The sequence below is a fragment of the Danio rerio genome, chromosome 18, assembly GCF_052040795.2.
Source record: "Danio rerio strain M-AB ecotype USA chromosome 18, GRCz13ab, whole genome shotgun sequence".
NCBI lineage: Eukaryota > Metazoa > Chordata > Actinopteri > Cypriniformes > Danionidae > Danio > Danio rerio.
In genome coordinates, this window is record NC_141038.1 from 7,327,501 (window position 1) to 7,343,015 (window position 15,515).

The window sequence follows — 15,515 nt, forward strand, 5'->3', positions numbered from 1 at the left end:
TGTGCAGCAATCTTAATCAGCTCACCTCGAAACTTGTCTGAGCTGTGAAAAAACTGCGATTGTCTTGAATCAGTGATTTTCTGCTTGCACACCCATCTGTTATTGTGAGGAAACGTTTGTGCCAATGAGCAATCAATTTGACTTAAGCCAGGGGTGTCCAAATCGGTTCTGGAGGGCCGGTGTCCTGGAGAGTTTAGCTCCAACCCTAATCAAACACACCTGAACCAGCTGATCAAGCTCTTACTAGAGATACTAGAAACTTCTTGGCAGGTGTGTTGAAACAAGTTGGAGCTAAACTCAGCAGGACACCGGCCCTCCAGGACCGAGTTTAGACACCTGACTTAAGCTGTGGTCACACTGGGTTTTACTCTCATAGACTTCTATTCATACGCACGCAAATGCGTCAGACTGGAAATGGAAACTGGAGCTGCGTCCCAAATGGCACACTATGCACTCATGCACTATGTACTTATGCATTTACACACTCAACAGGATAGTATATGTATGTAGTGTTGTCCCAAATGGCTCACTAATGTTTTTTTACTAAGCGGAAATTCAAAGCGTTTCCCCGATGACGTTTGACGGTTGCCAAATCAGTGAAATAAACAACCGAATTATCAAATAATACCTGCCGTGAGTATTATCGAATTCACCATCGGGAGGCGCTATAATCACTCTCGTAGGAGAATTTTGCTTTCACCATCCAAAATAAATAAAGTTATTCAACATGTGCGCCCGATAGCTCCACCCCTCCCGCTACGTAGGCAAACCTGTGGTCGTTGAGTGCGTAAAGTGTCCATCATTACACACTTCATTTTACCGGCTGAATGAGTGCATCATCCGGGTAATTAAAGTGCACTTATTATTTTTTTAGAGTTTTCAGTGTGAACACACTACTTACACTATTTATACAACAAAATGGCGTAGAATAGTGCATAAGTATGCGATTTGGGACGCAGCTATGGTCATGCGTCAAGTTTCGGAGGTTGCTGCGGTGCAAAGTTCAAGCTTGGTGAACTCTGACCTGCGGAATCGCATCATTTGACTGCTTGAGACCAATCGAGGATTAAAACATTACCTCTCTGGACAGAAATTTAAAATATGGAGCAATCACTTGCTTTTTAAATGTCTAACCATCTTGTTTAATCCGGTCCCTTTTCGCAGAGCTCTACGACAGAATTTCGCAAGCTCAAACTGAATAATCCAGAGTTTAAAGCTGCGGTCACACTAAAGCAGGGGTTCAAACTAATTTCCTGGAGGGCTGCAGCCTTGCATAGTTTAGTTGCAACTCTGCTCCAACACACTAATGCTGCAGTCACACTAGGTTTTGTGTGCAAAAAGCGGCGGTATTAAACAAGATGATTAGACATTGAAGAAAGCTAGCGATTGGTCCATATTTTAAACTTCTAAATTTCTGATCAGAGAGGTCATGCTATGATCCTCGATTGGTCTCACACAGTCAAGAGATGCGATTTCACAGGTCAGAGTTCAACAAGCTTTTACTGCATTGCAAAGTTTACTGCGAAACTTGTCACACAAACTTACGTTTCCAGTCTGACGCATACGCATCAAATGAAGTGAATGAAGGTCTATGAGAAGAAACGTTCAGTGACCGCAGCTTTATCTGTAGGTTCCAAACTAGATTGAAGGACTCAATTAGTTTGATCAGGTGTGTTTAATTAGGGATGGAACTAAACTGCAAAGCTTCAGCCCTCTAGGAACAGAGTTTAACACCTGTAAAAGTATGCAATACACGCTAAATAAAAGATTCAACACGTGATGTCGACAAACACAGGTATGTTTAAATTCTCATCTTATTTCTAATGGCAGTGACAACTTTCAAATATTGTCATTTTGGTCATAAACATAAGAGAAAGATATTGTTCAAAATAGTAACTGTTTTTGATTTTGTGGATACTCACAAATACAACAAAACCTTGCTTTTCTAGAACAAACTTAAGTAAACAAATTTGATGACACAATTTCCAGTTTGTATGAATTATCCCTTTACGCCAGGGGTACTCAACCCTGTTCCTGGAGATCTATCCTTCTGCAGATTTCAGTTGCAACCCTTATCAAACACACCTGTTTGTAATTATTAAGTGCTGTTCAGGTCCTAATTAATTGGTTCAGGTGTGTTTTATCAGGTTTGGAGCTAAACTCTGTAGGAAGGTAGATCTCTAGTAATAGGGTTGAGCACCCCTGCTTTACACCCTATTTACTTTGATTGGGTGACATCAAGCATTGTTTGTTTTATTTCACTATAGGCTGAAACACATTACACTTGACTTTGTTCTATTTTTTTTTAATCTCTCAGTTGACTGCCTAAATGAGTTAACTCTAGTTGCCAAAAGTAAACCATTCTAGATTTTTGAAAATGCTGGATTACATATGCCAGGCCAAAAATGCAAAGTGCAATATCTACCTGAATACCAAGGCATTTAGGCATGTAGACATGGTCAAGACGATCTGCTGCAGTACAAATGCCTTTAAGTCAGAGGAGAATGGCCAGAGTGGTTCCAGCTGATTGAAGGCAACAGTAACTCAAATAACCACTCATTACAACCGAGGTCTGCAGAAGAGCATCTCTGAACACATAACACGACCAACCTTGAAGCCGATGGGCTACAGCAGCAGAAGACCACACCGGGTGCCACTCCTGTCAGCTAAGAACAGGAAACTGAGGCTATAATTCACACAGGCTCACCAAAATTGGACAGTAGAAGATTGGAAAAACATCGCCTGGTCTGATGAGTCTCAATTTCTGCTGCGACATTCAGACTGTAGGGTCAGAATTTGGTGTCAACAGCATGAAAGCATGGATACATCCTGCCTTGTATCAATGGCTAGTGGTGGTGGCGGTGTAATGGTGTGGGGGGTATTTTCTTGGTACACTTTGGGCCATTTATGACTGGTCTTGCATATTAATCTATTTACATACATTGGGGTGTATATTTTGTACATTAGACATTTCTAAATTAATAAAACAATTTAAAGCAGCAGAGAGTTTTCTGTATTTGTTTAATAGTGTTAAAGTTAATCATTTCAAAACCAACATAATTTCATACCCGTCCTCGAACTGGACACTCTACTTCCACATTTTATTTGCAGCGTATTTCAAGCAAAAACAAGCTTTCGTAAGAACAGTGCAACATCTACAAAAGAGATGAAGCCGTTACGTGCTTGATCTCCAAATATTTGTTGATAAAACATTAACTTACAGTAACTGGCTCGATTTAACCAGGTTTGCTTGCTGTTTTCCCAAGCAAAGTGCATAGTGTTGTGTCCAATGTGGTCCCCTGCGTTGGCTGGGTGTGTGGGGTTGATGGGAAATTATATTTTAGAAGAACATCTAAATTAAATCAGCTACAAATGAAAATGATGATGAAGAAATAAACATTCCTTAAGTGATTGGTTTTTAAATCCTCTCCCGAATGCGTCACACGCTCTAGTCCTCTATAGATTTGATGTATCTCTCATACGCAGCTTCATCCATCAGTCCGTCCAGTTCCTCAGGAATGGATACGGTCATCTTCATAAGCCAGCCTGTGAACAAAAATAAACACTGACGATTTTTTTTTTACAGATTTTAGCTAGGGCTGCACGATACTGGAAAAATCGGGTATTGCGATATTTTGTTGTTCTGTAATAAATATTGTGATATGAATACAGTTGCACTAGATGGTTTAAATGGCACTATTTGATGGCTTTCTGGGGAGTCTGACAGTAATCGGGTACAAAAATTGAAAAATCCCAATACAAAAAATGCTTTTCTTACTTCGCTTTACGGTTGTCATGATACTAGAATTGGATACCAATCGGTACTGAAATTTTAAAAACGTCCATTTCCCGCGAACATTGGAGCACTGATTTGCCATTGTGTTTACGCACTCAACAAAAAAATGACTGTGATTGGCCTTGTAGGTCATCAGATCACTGAACTGACCACTATTTACTGAGTGTAACCACAGATACAGGAACACTAGAGCATTTTAAAGCGGGATTCATCAGCGGATCGCTCGTATTTCAGTTTAAAGACAAACCAGCTGATTGGCATGACTTTGAAACGCTCCAGCAAGTTCTTAAACAGCGCTGAACGTGCTCGGATGTTAGTGGGAAATGGATGTTTTTTAAATTCCAGTATCGTGACAACCCTACTAGGGTTGGGCCGATAGACGATGTCATCGTCCATTGCCGATGGCTGATAGACAACATGATGCTGAGCCGGCATCGCTGATGCTCCACCCCGACCCCGTCGCAAACCTGCTCGCAAAAAATACTCACTTAGGCCCGTTTACACTAATACGTCCTAGTTTTAAAAGAGAATTATAGAACGAAAATGATTCACATCCACACTGTGTTTTCCCTAGCATTTCTGAACAGCCCTGCGTCCGCTGAAAACGCACTTCATGTGACAACACACTCACTCACTCACACTCAAACACACCCTGTCGTGCGCTCATCTAAGCTCCAGAAAGCAGTGCATGTGGGACAGTTTATCAAGGGTGTACCGCGTCTCACTATAGTTGTTAAACGTGATATTTAATTAATCTAGTCTCTTAACAACTCGTGTCTTTTGAATCTATCAGGTAACATGTCACAGCGTCAGTGCACTGCTTAAATCTTTCACTTTGAGTACTTAGTAATTTTAGTGAAAACTTTAGATACTGTTGGTTGTGCACCTTTTTTACCGTCCAAGTTTGTGGACGCCATTATAACGACACAGTCCCGTGGAAAAAAGTGATTGACAGGTGCTAATTTGTGTGTAACTTATATCTTTATTTATTTCTTATTTGTTTATGGGTAAAAAAGACCACGCACGCAGTACAGGTAGTTAAAAAGTAGACTACAAATAATTAATTTGTTATAAATTAATTAATAATTCATAAATAATGAATTCACCTTCGCCTATGACGACGATGTCATCGTCTATCACGATGTTTCACATTAGACATCGCCCAACCCTAAACCCTACTTTGCTTTGATCGAGTTCAATTAAAAATATTGTTTTATTTTCACGTTCAGAGAGAAATCAAAATTAAAAGCTTTTCTATAAAACAAGCAAAATTATTTGCCAACGGGGTAAGTAAATTAATCTTGTTTTTGCTTTGAAATGTAGATATTTGGACAAAAAACAAGACACAAATTTTAAGTAAAAAAATTCAAATGATTCACTTTTGTATGGTTAAATATAAACTGACTCTACAAACCACATGTGTTTTGTAACTACTGGCCAACTATAATTCAGACTCAACATTGCAGATCTTGTGATGTGACCAGATTTGCACATTGTGACATCCATGTTAAAGGGATATATTGTGCAGCCCTTATTTGATATACACAATATATCGTTTCAGCATCTATATTGCAATGTGCAAACCTTCTATAGTTACATTGCAGGACCTGTCTAATTGGGATTACAGTTGGCCAGACATTACGGTTCTAGTTTAACCTTAAACAGTGTCCCCTAAAAGTATGCTGTAAAATTCCACAGACAAGCAACCAAACGCTGCGTGAAACATTTGAATACCAGCCACTGCAGTCCTGACAAAATGGTAAGGTACATATATTTTTTCAAGATCTGATGTGAACTACCTGCTGCTGCTTCAAGTAATATGGCAATAAATGTCACATAATATGGTGTTCAAACTCATATTGGTTGCATTTAACACTGAATAATGCACATAATCAGTACCTGAGGTCATCGTTGTCGTTGTTTATGCTGTTGTTTTGGTGCGACGTCACAGAAATGCAGTTTTAACATGGACAACAGCTTTTATCACGTATCATGGCTTGTGTAGTTAGGACACAGCGTGAGAGTAAAAGTTTTCACTCAGTGAATTTAAGCACCAAAAATTATAACTTTTATAGCTCAGATTAATTGTATATAAGTGTTTACACAATGTAGACTATACATTTATTTTACATTTGATTATTTAATTTGTGTGTCTGTCTACTTTTAGACTCTAGAAAATAGTGTGTTGTTTTTTTTATTTATTTACTTTGCTCTGTTGTATTTACCTATGCTTGGAATTTGTTTATTATATTCTATGCAGATACACACAAATAAGTTTTTTTTTTAAAATAGAGCTATTCAATTATCTGGTGAAATTGCATTCTTATTGCAATATATATTGCATAAAAACTAAAAATCACTATGTATTTTTTCCTAGTATCATGCAGCTTACGTTTTAAGGGAATTTTAACTTGAATCTGCTCATAATTTTTAACCTAAAGGATAGTTCACCCAAAAATTGGAATGTACTAAACCTCAAGTGCCTTCAAATTGTTATTAGTTTTTATGGTTGGACTCAAAAGAAGATATTTTGAACAATATTGGAAACCTTAGTCATCTAGTAAATCTTAGTCAATGGCTACCATCTTGACACATTATTTAAAGGGCCATGAAACCCCCTCGTTTCAGCAGGGTGTTTTCAGACCTCTTCTTTGGAAAAAGTCAGAAAAGTGGGGGTGTCCAGCTCTGTTTAGGGGGGAGTGTCGGAGAAACTAAAGTGGGAGGGTGTGGGAGTGTCTATTTGGGCACGCGCGAGTTTCAGTCAAAATACACAGGAGAAAGGGATGGTGTTTAACCTACATGGACATCTGTAGTCGAATTATTTGCCAAATTATTAAATGTTGGACTTTAACTGCAGTTCGGCTCTTTCATTCAGGGAATTCATTCATGCCCCTCGCGACAAATGAGATATTTGATTCGAAGATCTGCTCTAAGCGTGTATTTTTCATGCAATGTTTGATACCGCACGGCGAATGAGAGAAAAAAAAACCTCTGCATTTCCCGGAAACTTAGATGCACACGGCAGGTAGCGTCAGAAAGCCGCGTGTGTTATTCCGGTCACAAAATGCGGTGCTAACATGTTTGCACTCAATGCAATAGTTAACTTATTTGATACAAACAAACTGAATATACAAAGAGCACTGGTCGCTCACTTACCAAATCTGTAGAGACAGGACAATCACCAGCAACTAGAGCCGCGTCTTTATGAAGAGAAGACTACATCCGGAATCCGGATTTCAGTGTTTGCAGATGAGAACAGCTCTCAGGTAAACAATAATCCCCCTTAGACACGTAAATTATTGTTGTCGAGCGTCGCGTACACTGTAATCCACACGTGTTTCAGATGAGCTCTCACAGAGAGAAAATGAAAACGAAACTTAATGGCAGCAAACTGTAAAAGCAACACTTCACGCTTGTTTTGCCAACACAACGTGGCGTCTCTGTGGTGTAAAGACGGTGACACTAATGAATATTAATGAAGTTGCACAATAGAGCGCGCTGATTGGTTTGAACCAAGCCTTACTCATGCATTAATGCATCACACTGTAAGACGTAATAAGGCACACTCTGGCACAGACGTCCAGTCTGCACGCTGGAATACAGGCTATTATCTCATGGCCGTGACGCAGCTTCAAAAATTCGTTTCAAACAGGAAGTACGAATTTGCTTGAAATAACGCAAAAACAACCAATTTACACTTTTTAGTGAAATATAGGTGTCCTAATAGTGTTTTTAGCAGTGTGGGACACATATACGACTGTCAACAGCTCAAAAAATGTGTTTTGGTGTTTCGTGACCCTTTAAAATATCTTCTTTTGTGTTAAAAAAAATGGTTTGCAATCTATTTTGGAGGACAAGTAAATTACATTTCTCATAATTGTATGAACTATCCCTTTTAAAGGATTTCAGGCTTGTCGGAGTGAGAAATTTAGAGGAATGCCTCACCATCATTATAGCAAGACTTGTTGACCAGTCCAGGGTTGTCCGCCAGGGCATCATTGACATCCGTCACCTCTCCAGTCAGAGGTGAGTACAACTCACTCGCTGCTTTAACACTCTCCAGAGCACCAAACTCATCTACAGAAAACATATTGGTTTATACTCAAACAAAATAGTAACTGATCATAGTATTTGTTGAATCCACTACAAGAAATAACTACACTGCCCTGAAATCACAGCTGAAAAAGGATATCCAAAGCCCAATTGAGGTAAAGCTGGTTTTACATTAGCAGATTTGTACATTTTTGAACAGTGACAACTTGTGATAAGCTAAATGCGTTCTTGTTTGCCATGCTACATAGAATATTCGGTCTGAAATCGCATACAAATGACTTCAAAACAACATTAGCACTAATTAAATGACACAATGTTGTACTTTGATAGTCATTGTCTTTCTCATTGGATTTCCCCATTTAGAATTTGCAAATAATACTCTTCTGAAATTAAGGAGAAAGTCCAAATGTGCAAATATAAAATCAATTTACTGCAATCTGTTTACACCTGATATGGCATTTGGCTCAATCCTATCAATAGGAAATGCAAAGTACAGATGTAAACAGGGTAAAGCAGTTTGAGCTGAGCATTTTTTTCACTCCTTTGCAGACTGCCAGTTAAATTATACATTTTAAAAATGTGATTTGCATGAAACCCGAACCAAACACTTTGTGCATCATAGTTAGTACATATTATATACATATATTTTGAGAAATCTTTAAATAAAAAGACACTGAGCAACACTCACAAAATAAAATAAGCTAACTTGCAGCCTGCAAAGACGTTATTTATAAAAGTTTTTTAATGTTCTAATATCTAAAAAACAAAAATAAACGATGTAAGGTAGCTTTTAAACAAGTATGCTTTTAAATAAGTGTGTAATTTTCTGTCTCAGTAGCAGCAAACGGTGGTCATGTTTGCTTTTTCCTCAGCCACTGGCCATAATTATAACCCAGGGCTTAATTTGTGAAGAAACAAGCTGGATCCTGCACCTCATTTTATTGATTTATCGCTCTTTACTTTCCGATTTACCGCTCTTTTTACTTTTCACTTTCGTCTGCGACACCTCTCCCTTCTCTGGTAACATGCCAGATCTGTTACCCTGATCAATTGCGGGACCTCGCAACTTACAAATTAAGCACTGTTGTGACCACAAAAGAAAGATTAGGCTTCAAATAATATAATTCATATTGTGGCTAGACGGTGTGCAGCTGCAAGTTAAGAAAAATATTTATTTATTACATTGCCCATTATTTGCATTTTATTAACGTGTACCCCTACCCAAACCCTCACGGTAATTTAAAGCAGTAATTATGTTGATTATTATTTATTTAATTATATATTGGGTTGTATTTTATTAAAGCCCACCCAACCCTCACAATAATGTAAAAACAGTAATTATATAGATTATTATTCATATTATTTATTAAATTACACATTAAACCAAATTCATTGACGCCTACCATCACAGTAATGTAAAAACAGTAATTAACGTTGTGTTGTGAGTGTCACAAAAATGATGCAGCTATATCCCTTCAAGACTTTATCCCCATGACTAGGCCCACCTGGAATCTGCGCTTGCAGAATTCCGCAGATTTTAAGACAATCATTAATTCTGCTTATTTACTTGAGTAAATGTGTGTAAATCTATATTTATTCAGTTTTTTTTTATTAATTTCAGTAATATTATTGACTAATGTGAAAATGTTCATCTGATTTATGTACAATGCAGTGTGTACATTAATATTTTCTGTCTTTTACTAGATATATTATATGACAAACTTGCTTTATTTACCAAATAAAGTGAATCTAATTGGATTTGCATTTTAAACATTAAATAAAAGGTAAAAATATATTATTTTTTAATTTTATGTATTATTAAGGTTTTAGTTATGATACTCCAAAATAATTCTGCAGAAATCCGCAGATTTTTACCAAAATAAAAATCAGAAATAGCAAAAAACGTCCGCAGATTCCGTCTGGCCCTACCCATGACAAAAAGGTAATGAACTGAACACAGTTGATTCCTATCTTTCTCTGAGCCAGCTTAAATGTCTTTCATATGCTTACATAAAAGCAGTTTGAGGTAAAGTTGGTTTTAGATTAACACATTAAGACTTTCTCCTCAATAATACAATTTCAGAAAAGTAATTTTGCTAATTGTAAATGGTGAACTCATATTAGAAGCCAAACGACTTCACGGTCCATGAAATAGTGCCAATCTTGTCATATTTAAGTCATATTTACATGCCATTTCAGACTGAATGTTAAAAGTACAATTTAGGAAGCTTGGCACAAGTTGTCACTGTTAAAAAATGAAAAAATGTGCGAATATAAAACCAACTTTACCTCAAAAAAGACAGTAACGTTACAGTTTTACCTGTCTGTGATAACTTTGCGCCGATTTCAGGAAGCCCACAGTAGACCACATCTCCCAGTGCCTCCTGGAAACAATACAACATAAACACATGACAATACAACCTATAAAGCCATTTCTATAACAATTAAGCATGAATAATTCTCCTAACCTGAGCAAAATTACTGATCCCCACAGTCGCCACACCACCGTCCACGCGAACCCACTCGTGTTTGTCTGTGAACTTCAGTGCTGAAGAATAACATAAAAAAGTCTCAAATTAAAGTTATACTACATAAACATACAGCCATATAAACTCCAGTGTATCTAGCATTTATAGACACTTAATATCACTTGTCAAAATGAACGTGAGCGTAAACTTTGACTCGTGGCGCCTGTAAACATTCACAAGTGTAAATACCTGCGCAGAACGGAGTGTTTGTGCTCAGAGATCTTCTGTAGCATGTCCTGGCCAACAGTCTAGCCGGAGCATGAGCATTTATGTTTGAAAGACGAGGCAGAGAAGAGGTCAAACTAACAGAAACACATCGTAAAACTGTGCACATCGCCATTATTCTTCGTACGCGTATATTATTGGACACCGTCGCGCCTTGATGATGTCATTGTGGGAATGTACTGTTGCGCGCTAAAGCAGTGCTTTGCAGCTAGATTTAGCAACTTTTCATACTACCCTAGCAACTTTTTTTTTAATTTTTTTAAAGCAACTAGCAACCAATTTGTCAATTTTCAAAAAGTGACTCAAAAGAGCAGTAGCTGCAGGCTTCACTCAGCAGAGTAAATCGCTAGCTTAGATTGTTTTTCATAACTGTTAATTTACTGATATTTGTTAACATGTATAATTGTTGGTAATTTAGGTAGCAACAAATTACAATAGTGCTATAAATGTTGTCACTTTCACAAATGTGTTAATTTCACAAGTTAAAAAAGTAAGCACACAAGCTGTGATTGTCAAAAGAATGTAACCGTTCATTATCAGTGTTATACTTAAAAATAAAAATTCTTATTAAAAGTTTGTACTACTTTCACAAATAGTCGACTATATTTTTCATACAAGCCTAAATGGGCATACATCCAATAATTATTTTGCTGAGATGGCCAGTCAATTTGAGAAAACATTATTTTAATGTTGTCACTTGTCACTTTATGTTCTATCTATCTATCTATCTATCTATCTATCTATCTATCTATCTATCTATCTATCTATCTATCTATCTATCTATCTATCTATCTATCTATCTATCTATCTATCTATCTATCTATCTATCTATCTATCCATCCATCCATCCATCCATCCATCCATCCATCCATCCATCCATCCATCCATCCATCCATCCATCCATCCATCCATCCATCCATCCATCCATCCATCCATCCATCCATCCATCCATCCATCCATCCATCCATCCATCCATCCATCCATCCCTCTCTCTCTCTCTCTCTCTATATATATATATATATATATATATATATATATATATATATATATATATATATATATATATATATATATATATATAGGTGTGTGTGTGTGTGTGTGTGTGTGTGTGTGTGTGTGTAGTAGTAGGATGTGCATTGCAAACTTAATTTGAGCAACTTTGTAAAACAAACTTAGATTTTGTTTTAACCCGAATTTCAGATTTTCATATAGCTATTGTCTAACTCTAACAAATTATACATCAATAGAAGCGTATTTAATCACCTGTTAGCCTAGATACTGCATAAATATTAATTTCCAAAAGTCCACACATATGGGCCATGTCCAGGAGGGGAAAGGGTACTGAAAAATCATGCTCAAGTAAAAGTACCATTACTTGCCTAAAAATGTAGAGCAAGTAGAGTAAAAGTGTTGTAAATATTACTCAAAGTATGAGTAAAAGTAGACATTTCAAAAGTACTCAAGAGTAGTGAGTATTACGCTGTTAAAAGCTAATGGGATTACATGTAATTCGTGCATGTGTTTGTAAACGTAACATTCTGTAGTGCATAGTCCCAGCAGGCAAACAACGTCATAAGACATTAATATTAGGCTGGATTTAGGTTGAGATGTCAGGTGACCACAATTCAATGTCTAGCCAGCATCTAAGTACATTATTTTAATGTCCAATAATGACGTTGATGTTAGGTTGCTAGAAAGTGACCAAAATCCTACGTCGAGCCAACATCTTAAACTAACGTCATATTGACGTCAAATACTGACATTTGTCAGCCTGAACTCACGAGGACACGTAAGTATTTTACGTTTTGTCAGTTTAGTGGCTAACTCCTCCGAATTCAGAGTTCTGTCGTACGAAAATATATCGCACTAAATAGTTTGAATTAGATCGTACAAATTCATACGAATTAGCCACTAAATCAAAAAGTTATGAATTGCCGGTAGATTGCGTTGCATTTATTCATCAGGTATGGCAACCAAAATCCAACTTCTGATAGATGTCATTGTAGTACACAAAGTCAAGCTGTAACGTTAGACATTGATATTTGGTTGGTTTTAGGTTGAACGTTGGACATTGATGTTGGTCTGACGTTGAGTTCAGACATCAAATCTATTTTCATTTCCAAACAAAATGCAACGTCTCCATGGCGTTAGAGTACAATGTCAATCTAACGTCCGGTTTCCCCCACAGTCCAAAGATTCAATACAGGTGAATTGGGTTTGCTAAATTGTCCATAGAGTATAAGTGTGAATGAGTGTGTATAAATGTTTCCCAGTGATGGGCTGCAGCTGGAAGGGGATCCGCTGCATAAAAAAATACTGGAAAGGTTGGCGGTTCATTCTGCTGTGGTGACCCCAGATTAATAAAGGGACTAAGCCGAAAAGAACATGAATGAATGAATTATTCTACTTTGTCTGTATAGTCATGAACGTTTGACCGTTTCATTAATTATTAATTTTTGCCATAACTGAATTGGGACGTAAAGTCTAGAAGATCCAGCTGCAGATACGAAGATTAATATAGTATCATTTTGTGTCACTTTATAACAATAATTAATCATTTTACAGTATTGTGGCGGTTGGGTTTAGGGTTAGATGTAAATAAAATACAATTTATTAGGTTTTAATAAATAACCCTAGGTTACTACTGTTTTACGTAACTATGACTGTTGGGTTTGGGGTTGGGCTATGGGCCCTGCTAAAAAATCCAGCTTAAACCAGCCAAGGATGGTTGCTGGTCGACCAGCCTGGTTTTAGTAGGGTTTTGGCCACTTCCAGGCTGGTTTCCAGTCATTTCTAGCCTGGTTTTTAGCTGGACAGGCTGGGAGATGACCAGCTAAAATTAGCTTGACCAGCCTAGCTGGGAGCCCAGCCAAAACCAGCTATGTCCAGCTTAAACCAGGATGATCAAGCTGGTTTTAAATGGTTTTAGCTGGCCACTTTCCAGCCTGACCAGCTAAGACCAGGCTGGAAATGGCCGTAAACCAGCCTGGAAGTTGTCAAAACCCCTCTAAAACCAGGCTGGTCCACCAGCTAAAACCAGCCAACCATTTTTCAGCAGGGGGTAGACGTTAATAAAATAGAGTTAATGGGAAATCTAATAAATAATATAAATAATTCTCGTTGACAGCACCTGCCGCAACCGTATCTATCAACAATCCTAAAAAACAATCGCAAAAACAAGCGCACTTCCGTATTCCAACACAATACCACGGTTGGTTTTTCAAACATGTGACGGTTTAGTTTCGGAAGAGATACAAGAAAAAACGACCAACATATCAATAGGCTCTTATTTAATTTACTGGACTGTGAAATATCTACAATGGTCCAGTTTTTGTTAATGTGCTTCACTTACTCTGTAGACTAGAGTGTGTCATTTCATTCATCAGGTCGTGTTTGCGCGCTTTTGCCTGCGCGCAGGTGCGCTCCGTCCTCATGATGCCGCAGGTGCGCGCAGGTGCATCATCATCCTCCTCTGACTGAACAGAAGATGGACGTTTATCCTTCACCTCTCTGGGAAAACGCACATTAGTTCGTTATACGTACCTCATACATTACATCCTTGATTAATCCTGTAAAACTTCCTCTGACAGAGAATTTCCATCGATACAATGAAACTCGTCATTTGATAGTGAAGGACGCCGCTCTGAGATGAACGAACAGCGGGACATTAAACTGTTTTCAGTCTGTGGACTCTTCCTTTTCAGGCTATTTGTGCTCCAAGGTAAGTGTCACTTTAATATATGCTTCAGATTTTCTTAAATGTATATTTGATCTCTTAAAGGTAAAGGTTAAAGGTTAAAAACTCTTTTATTAAATTATAACATTACTTTTAAACTAAAACGTTTTCTAAAATGACATTTTTGTATTCCTGCTTTTATAAAAAATATCAGTTATATTGTTTTAGCCACAAGACATTCAACAAAAATTGGTATAAACACTCAATACTTTTCAAAATAAATTAAAGTTTTTAGCTTAAGATTTATTGCTGTTTTGATGGGAAAGTTGCTTCAATTTATATGTAAATAATGTGAATTATGTGTAAATATACAGTTCTCAGCATAATTGAGTACACCGTATTTTGAAAATGAATATTTTTATTAATTTTGCTGTGAATAAAGGCAATGTATTTTGGTGCATTGAAACAAAACAGATTAATTAAACAGATTTATTTATTAAAATAATGTTTCAGGCACAGAACAGATTTAGAAATTGAAACATAATACAATTAAATTCAAGCAAAATATTGCAAAATAAATTACAACCTACAAAATTTCAACTGCATTTTTTTTTGCTTCTCTTTATTTTTCCTTTTTGTTAAATTTGTATTTAATATTTTTCTGTAGCATAAATTTGGGTGTACTAGTTTTTGGACGGTTATCGTAAGTTATTTCGTTAGATGAGCTTCAGATTTGGCTCCAGTACTGACTAATGTAATGTATATGCACAAATATAATATTATATAGCTTCCTATTAAAAAATAATTTAAAAGAGAGGTTTGTAAGGGCTGTACTTATGCTGAGCACTGTATATCAAGCCTTGTAAAACTTATAATAATATATAATAAAAATATCAATAATAATAATAATATAAATCTATAATAGTAAACAAATCAAATAAAATGCATAGGAAGGGTATTAATTCAATGAATCAGTCTGTTTTAATGTTTACAATTGATTTTTATGAAAATATAACTTAATAATATGGGTGAAGTAATGTTTCACCCTCATTCAGACAGAGTGACATATATTTATGTAAATATTAAAGACCGTTTATTCTCATCTGTACTTATAATATAAAACTAAAGCGATCAAATTGAATTTTATGTAATATAAATAATAATAAAACAACATCTTGATGACAAATAAGTTAGACTCTTTCATAATCATGCATGCATTTTGCTGATGCAGTTTTGC

General features: G+C 36.7%; 3 protein-coding genes across 7 annotated transcripts in view; 2 read left to right on the top strand and 1 right to left on the bottom strand.

The window, feature by feature from the left end:
* si:ch1073-390k14.1 overlaps positions 1 to 3,397 on the top strand; it is a 24,313-nt gene extending 20,916 nt beyond the window's left edge. The window contains exons 9-10 of one of the 2 annotated variants that reach the window (XM_087292857.1): positions 1 to 985; positions 1,488 to 3,397. The exon at positions 1 to 985 is cut by the window's left edge and continues 933 nt beyond it. The gene's annotated coding sequence lies outside the window, so the exon portion shown is untranslated. The other variant, XM_087292858.1, reaches the window with a different exon arrangement.
* Positions 3,005 to 14,309, bottom strand: gcsha (glycine cleavage system protein H (aminomethyl carrier), a). 2 transcript variants are annotated; one of them, XM_087291968.1, is made up of 6 exons: positions 14,146 to 14,309; positions 13,955 to 14,078; positions 10,318 to 10,397; positions 10,170 to 10,233; positions 7,742 to 7,873; positions 3,005 to 3,546 (listed from the first exon to the last, which is right to left on the bottom strand). In XM_087291968.1, the coding sequence occupies exons 1-6, from the start codon at positions 14,152 to 14,154 to the stop codon at positions 3,449 to 3,451; spliced, it is 507 nt and encodes a 168-aa protein (XP_087148094.1). In that variant the 5' UTR covers positions 14,155 to 14,309; the 3' UTR covers positions 3,005 to 3,448.
* otogl (otogelin-like) overlaps positions 13,960 to 15,515 on the top strand; it is a 110,592-nt gene continuing 109,036 nt past the window's right edge. For 2 of the 3 annotated variants that reach the window (XM_087292753.1, XM_087292755.1), the window contains exon 1: positions 13,960 to 14,323. In XM_087292753.1, coding sequence (XP_087148879.1) covers positions 14,251 to 14,323 — 73 coding nt within the window. In that variant the 5' untranslated portion in view covers positions 13,960 to 14,250. The remainder of the gene's footprint in view (positions 14,324 to 15,515) is intronic. The other variant, XM_087292754.1, reaches the window with a different exon arrangement.

Bases quoted from the DNA above. Each gene is read 5' to 3' on its own strand.
- gcsha (XM_087291968.1), bottom strand. The intron at 10,398-13,954 runs GTAAGTGAAGCA...GTTATTCTTCAG, and splicing joins GACACACTCTAGTCTACAGA to CACTGAAGTTCACAGACAAA. The intron at 7,874-10,169 runs GTAAAACTGTAA...TGTTTTCTGTAG, and splicing joins CGCAAAGTTATCACAGACAG to ATGAGTTTGGTGCTCTGGAG.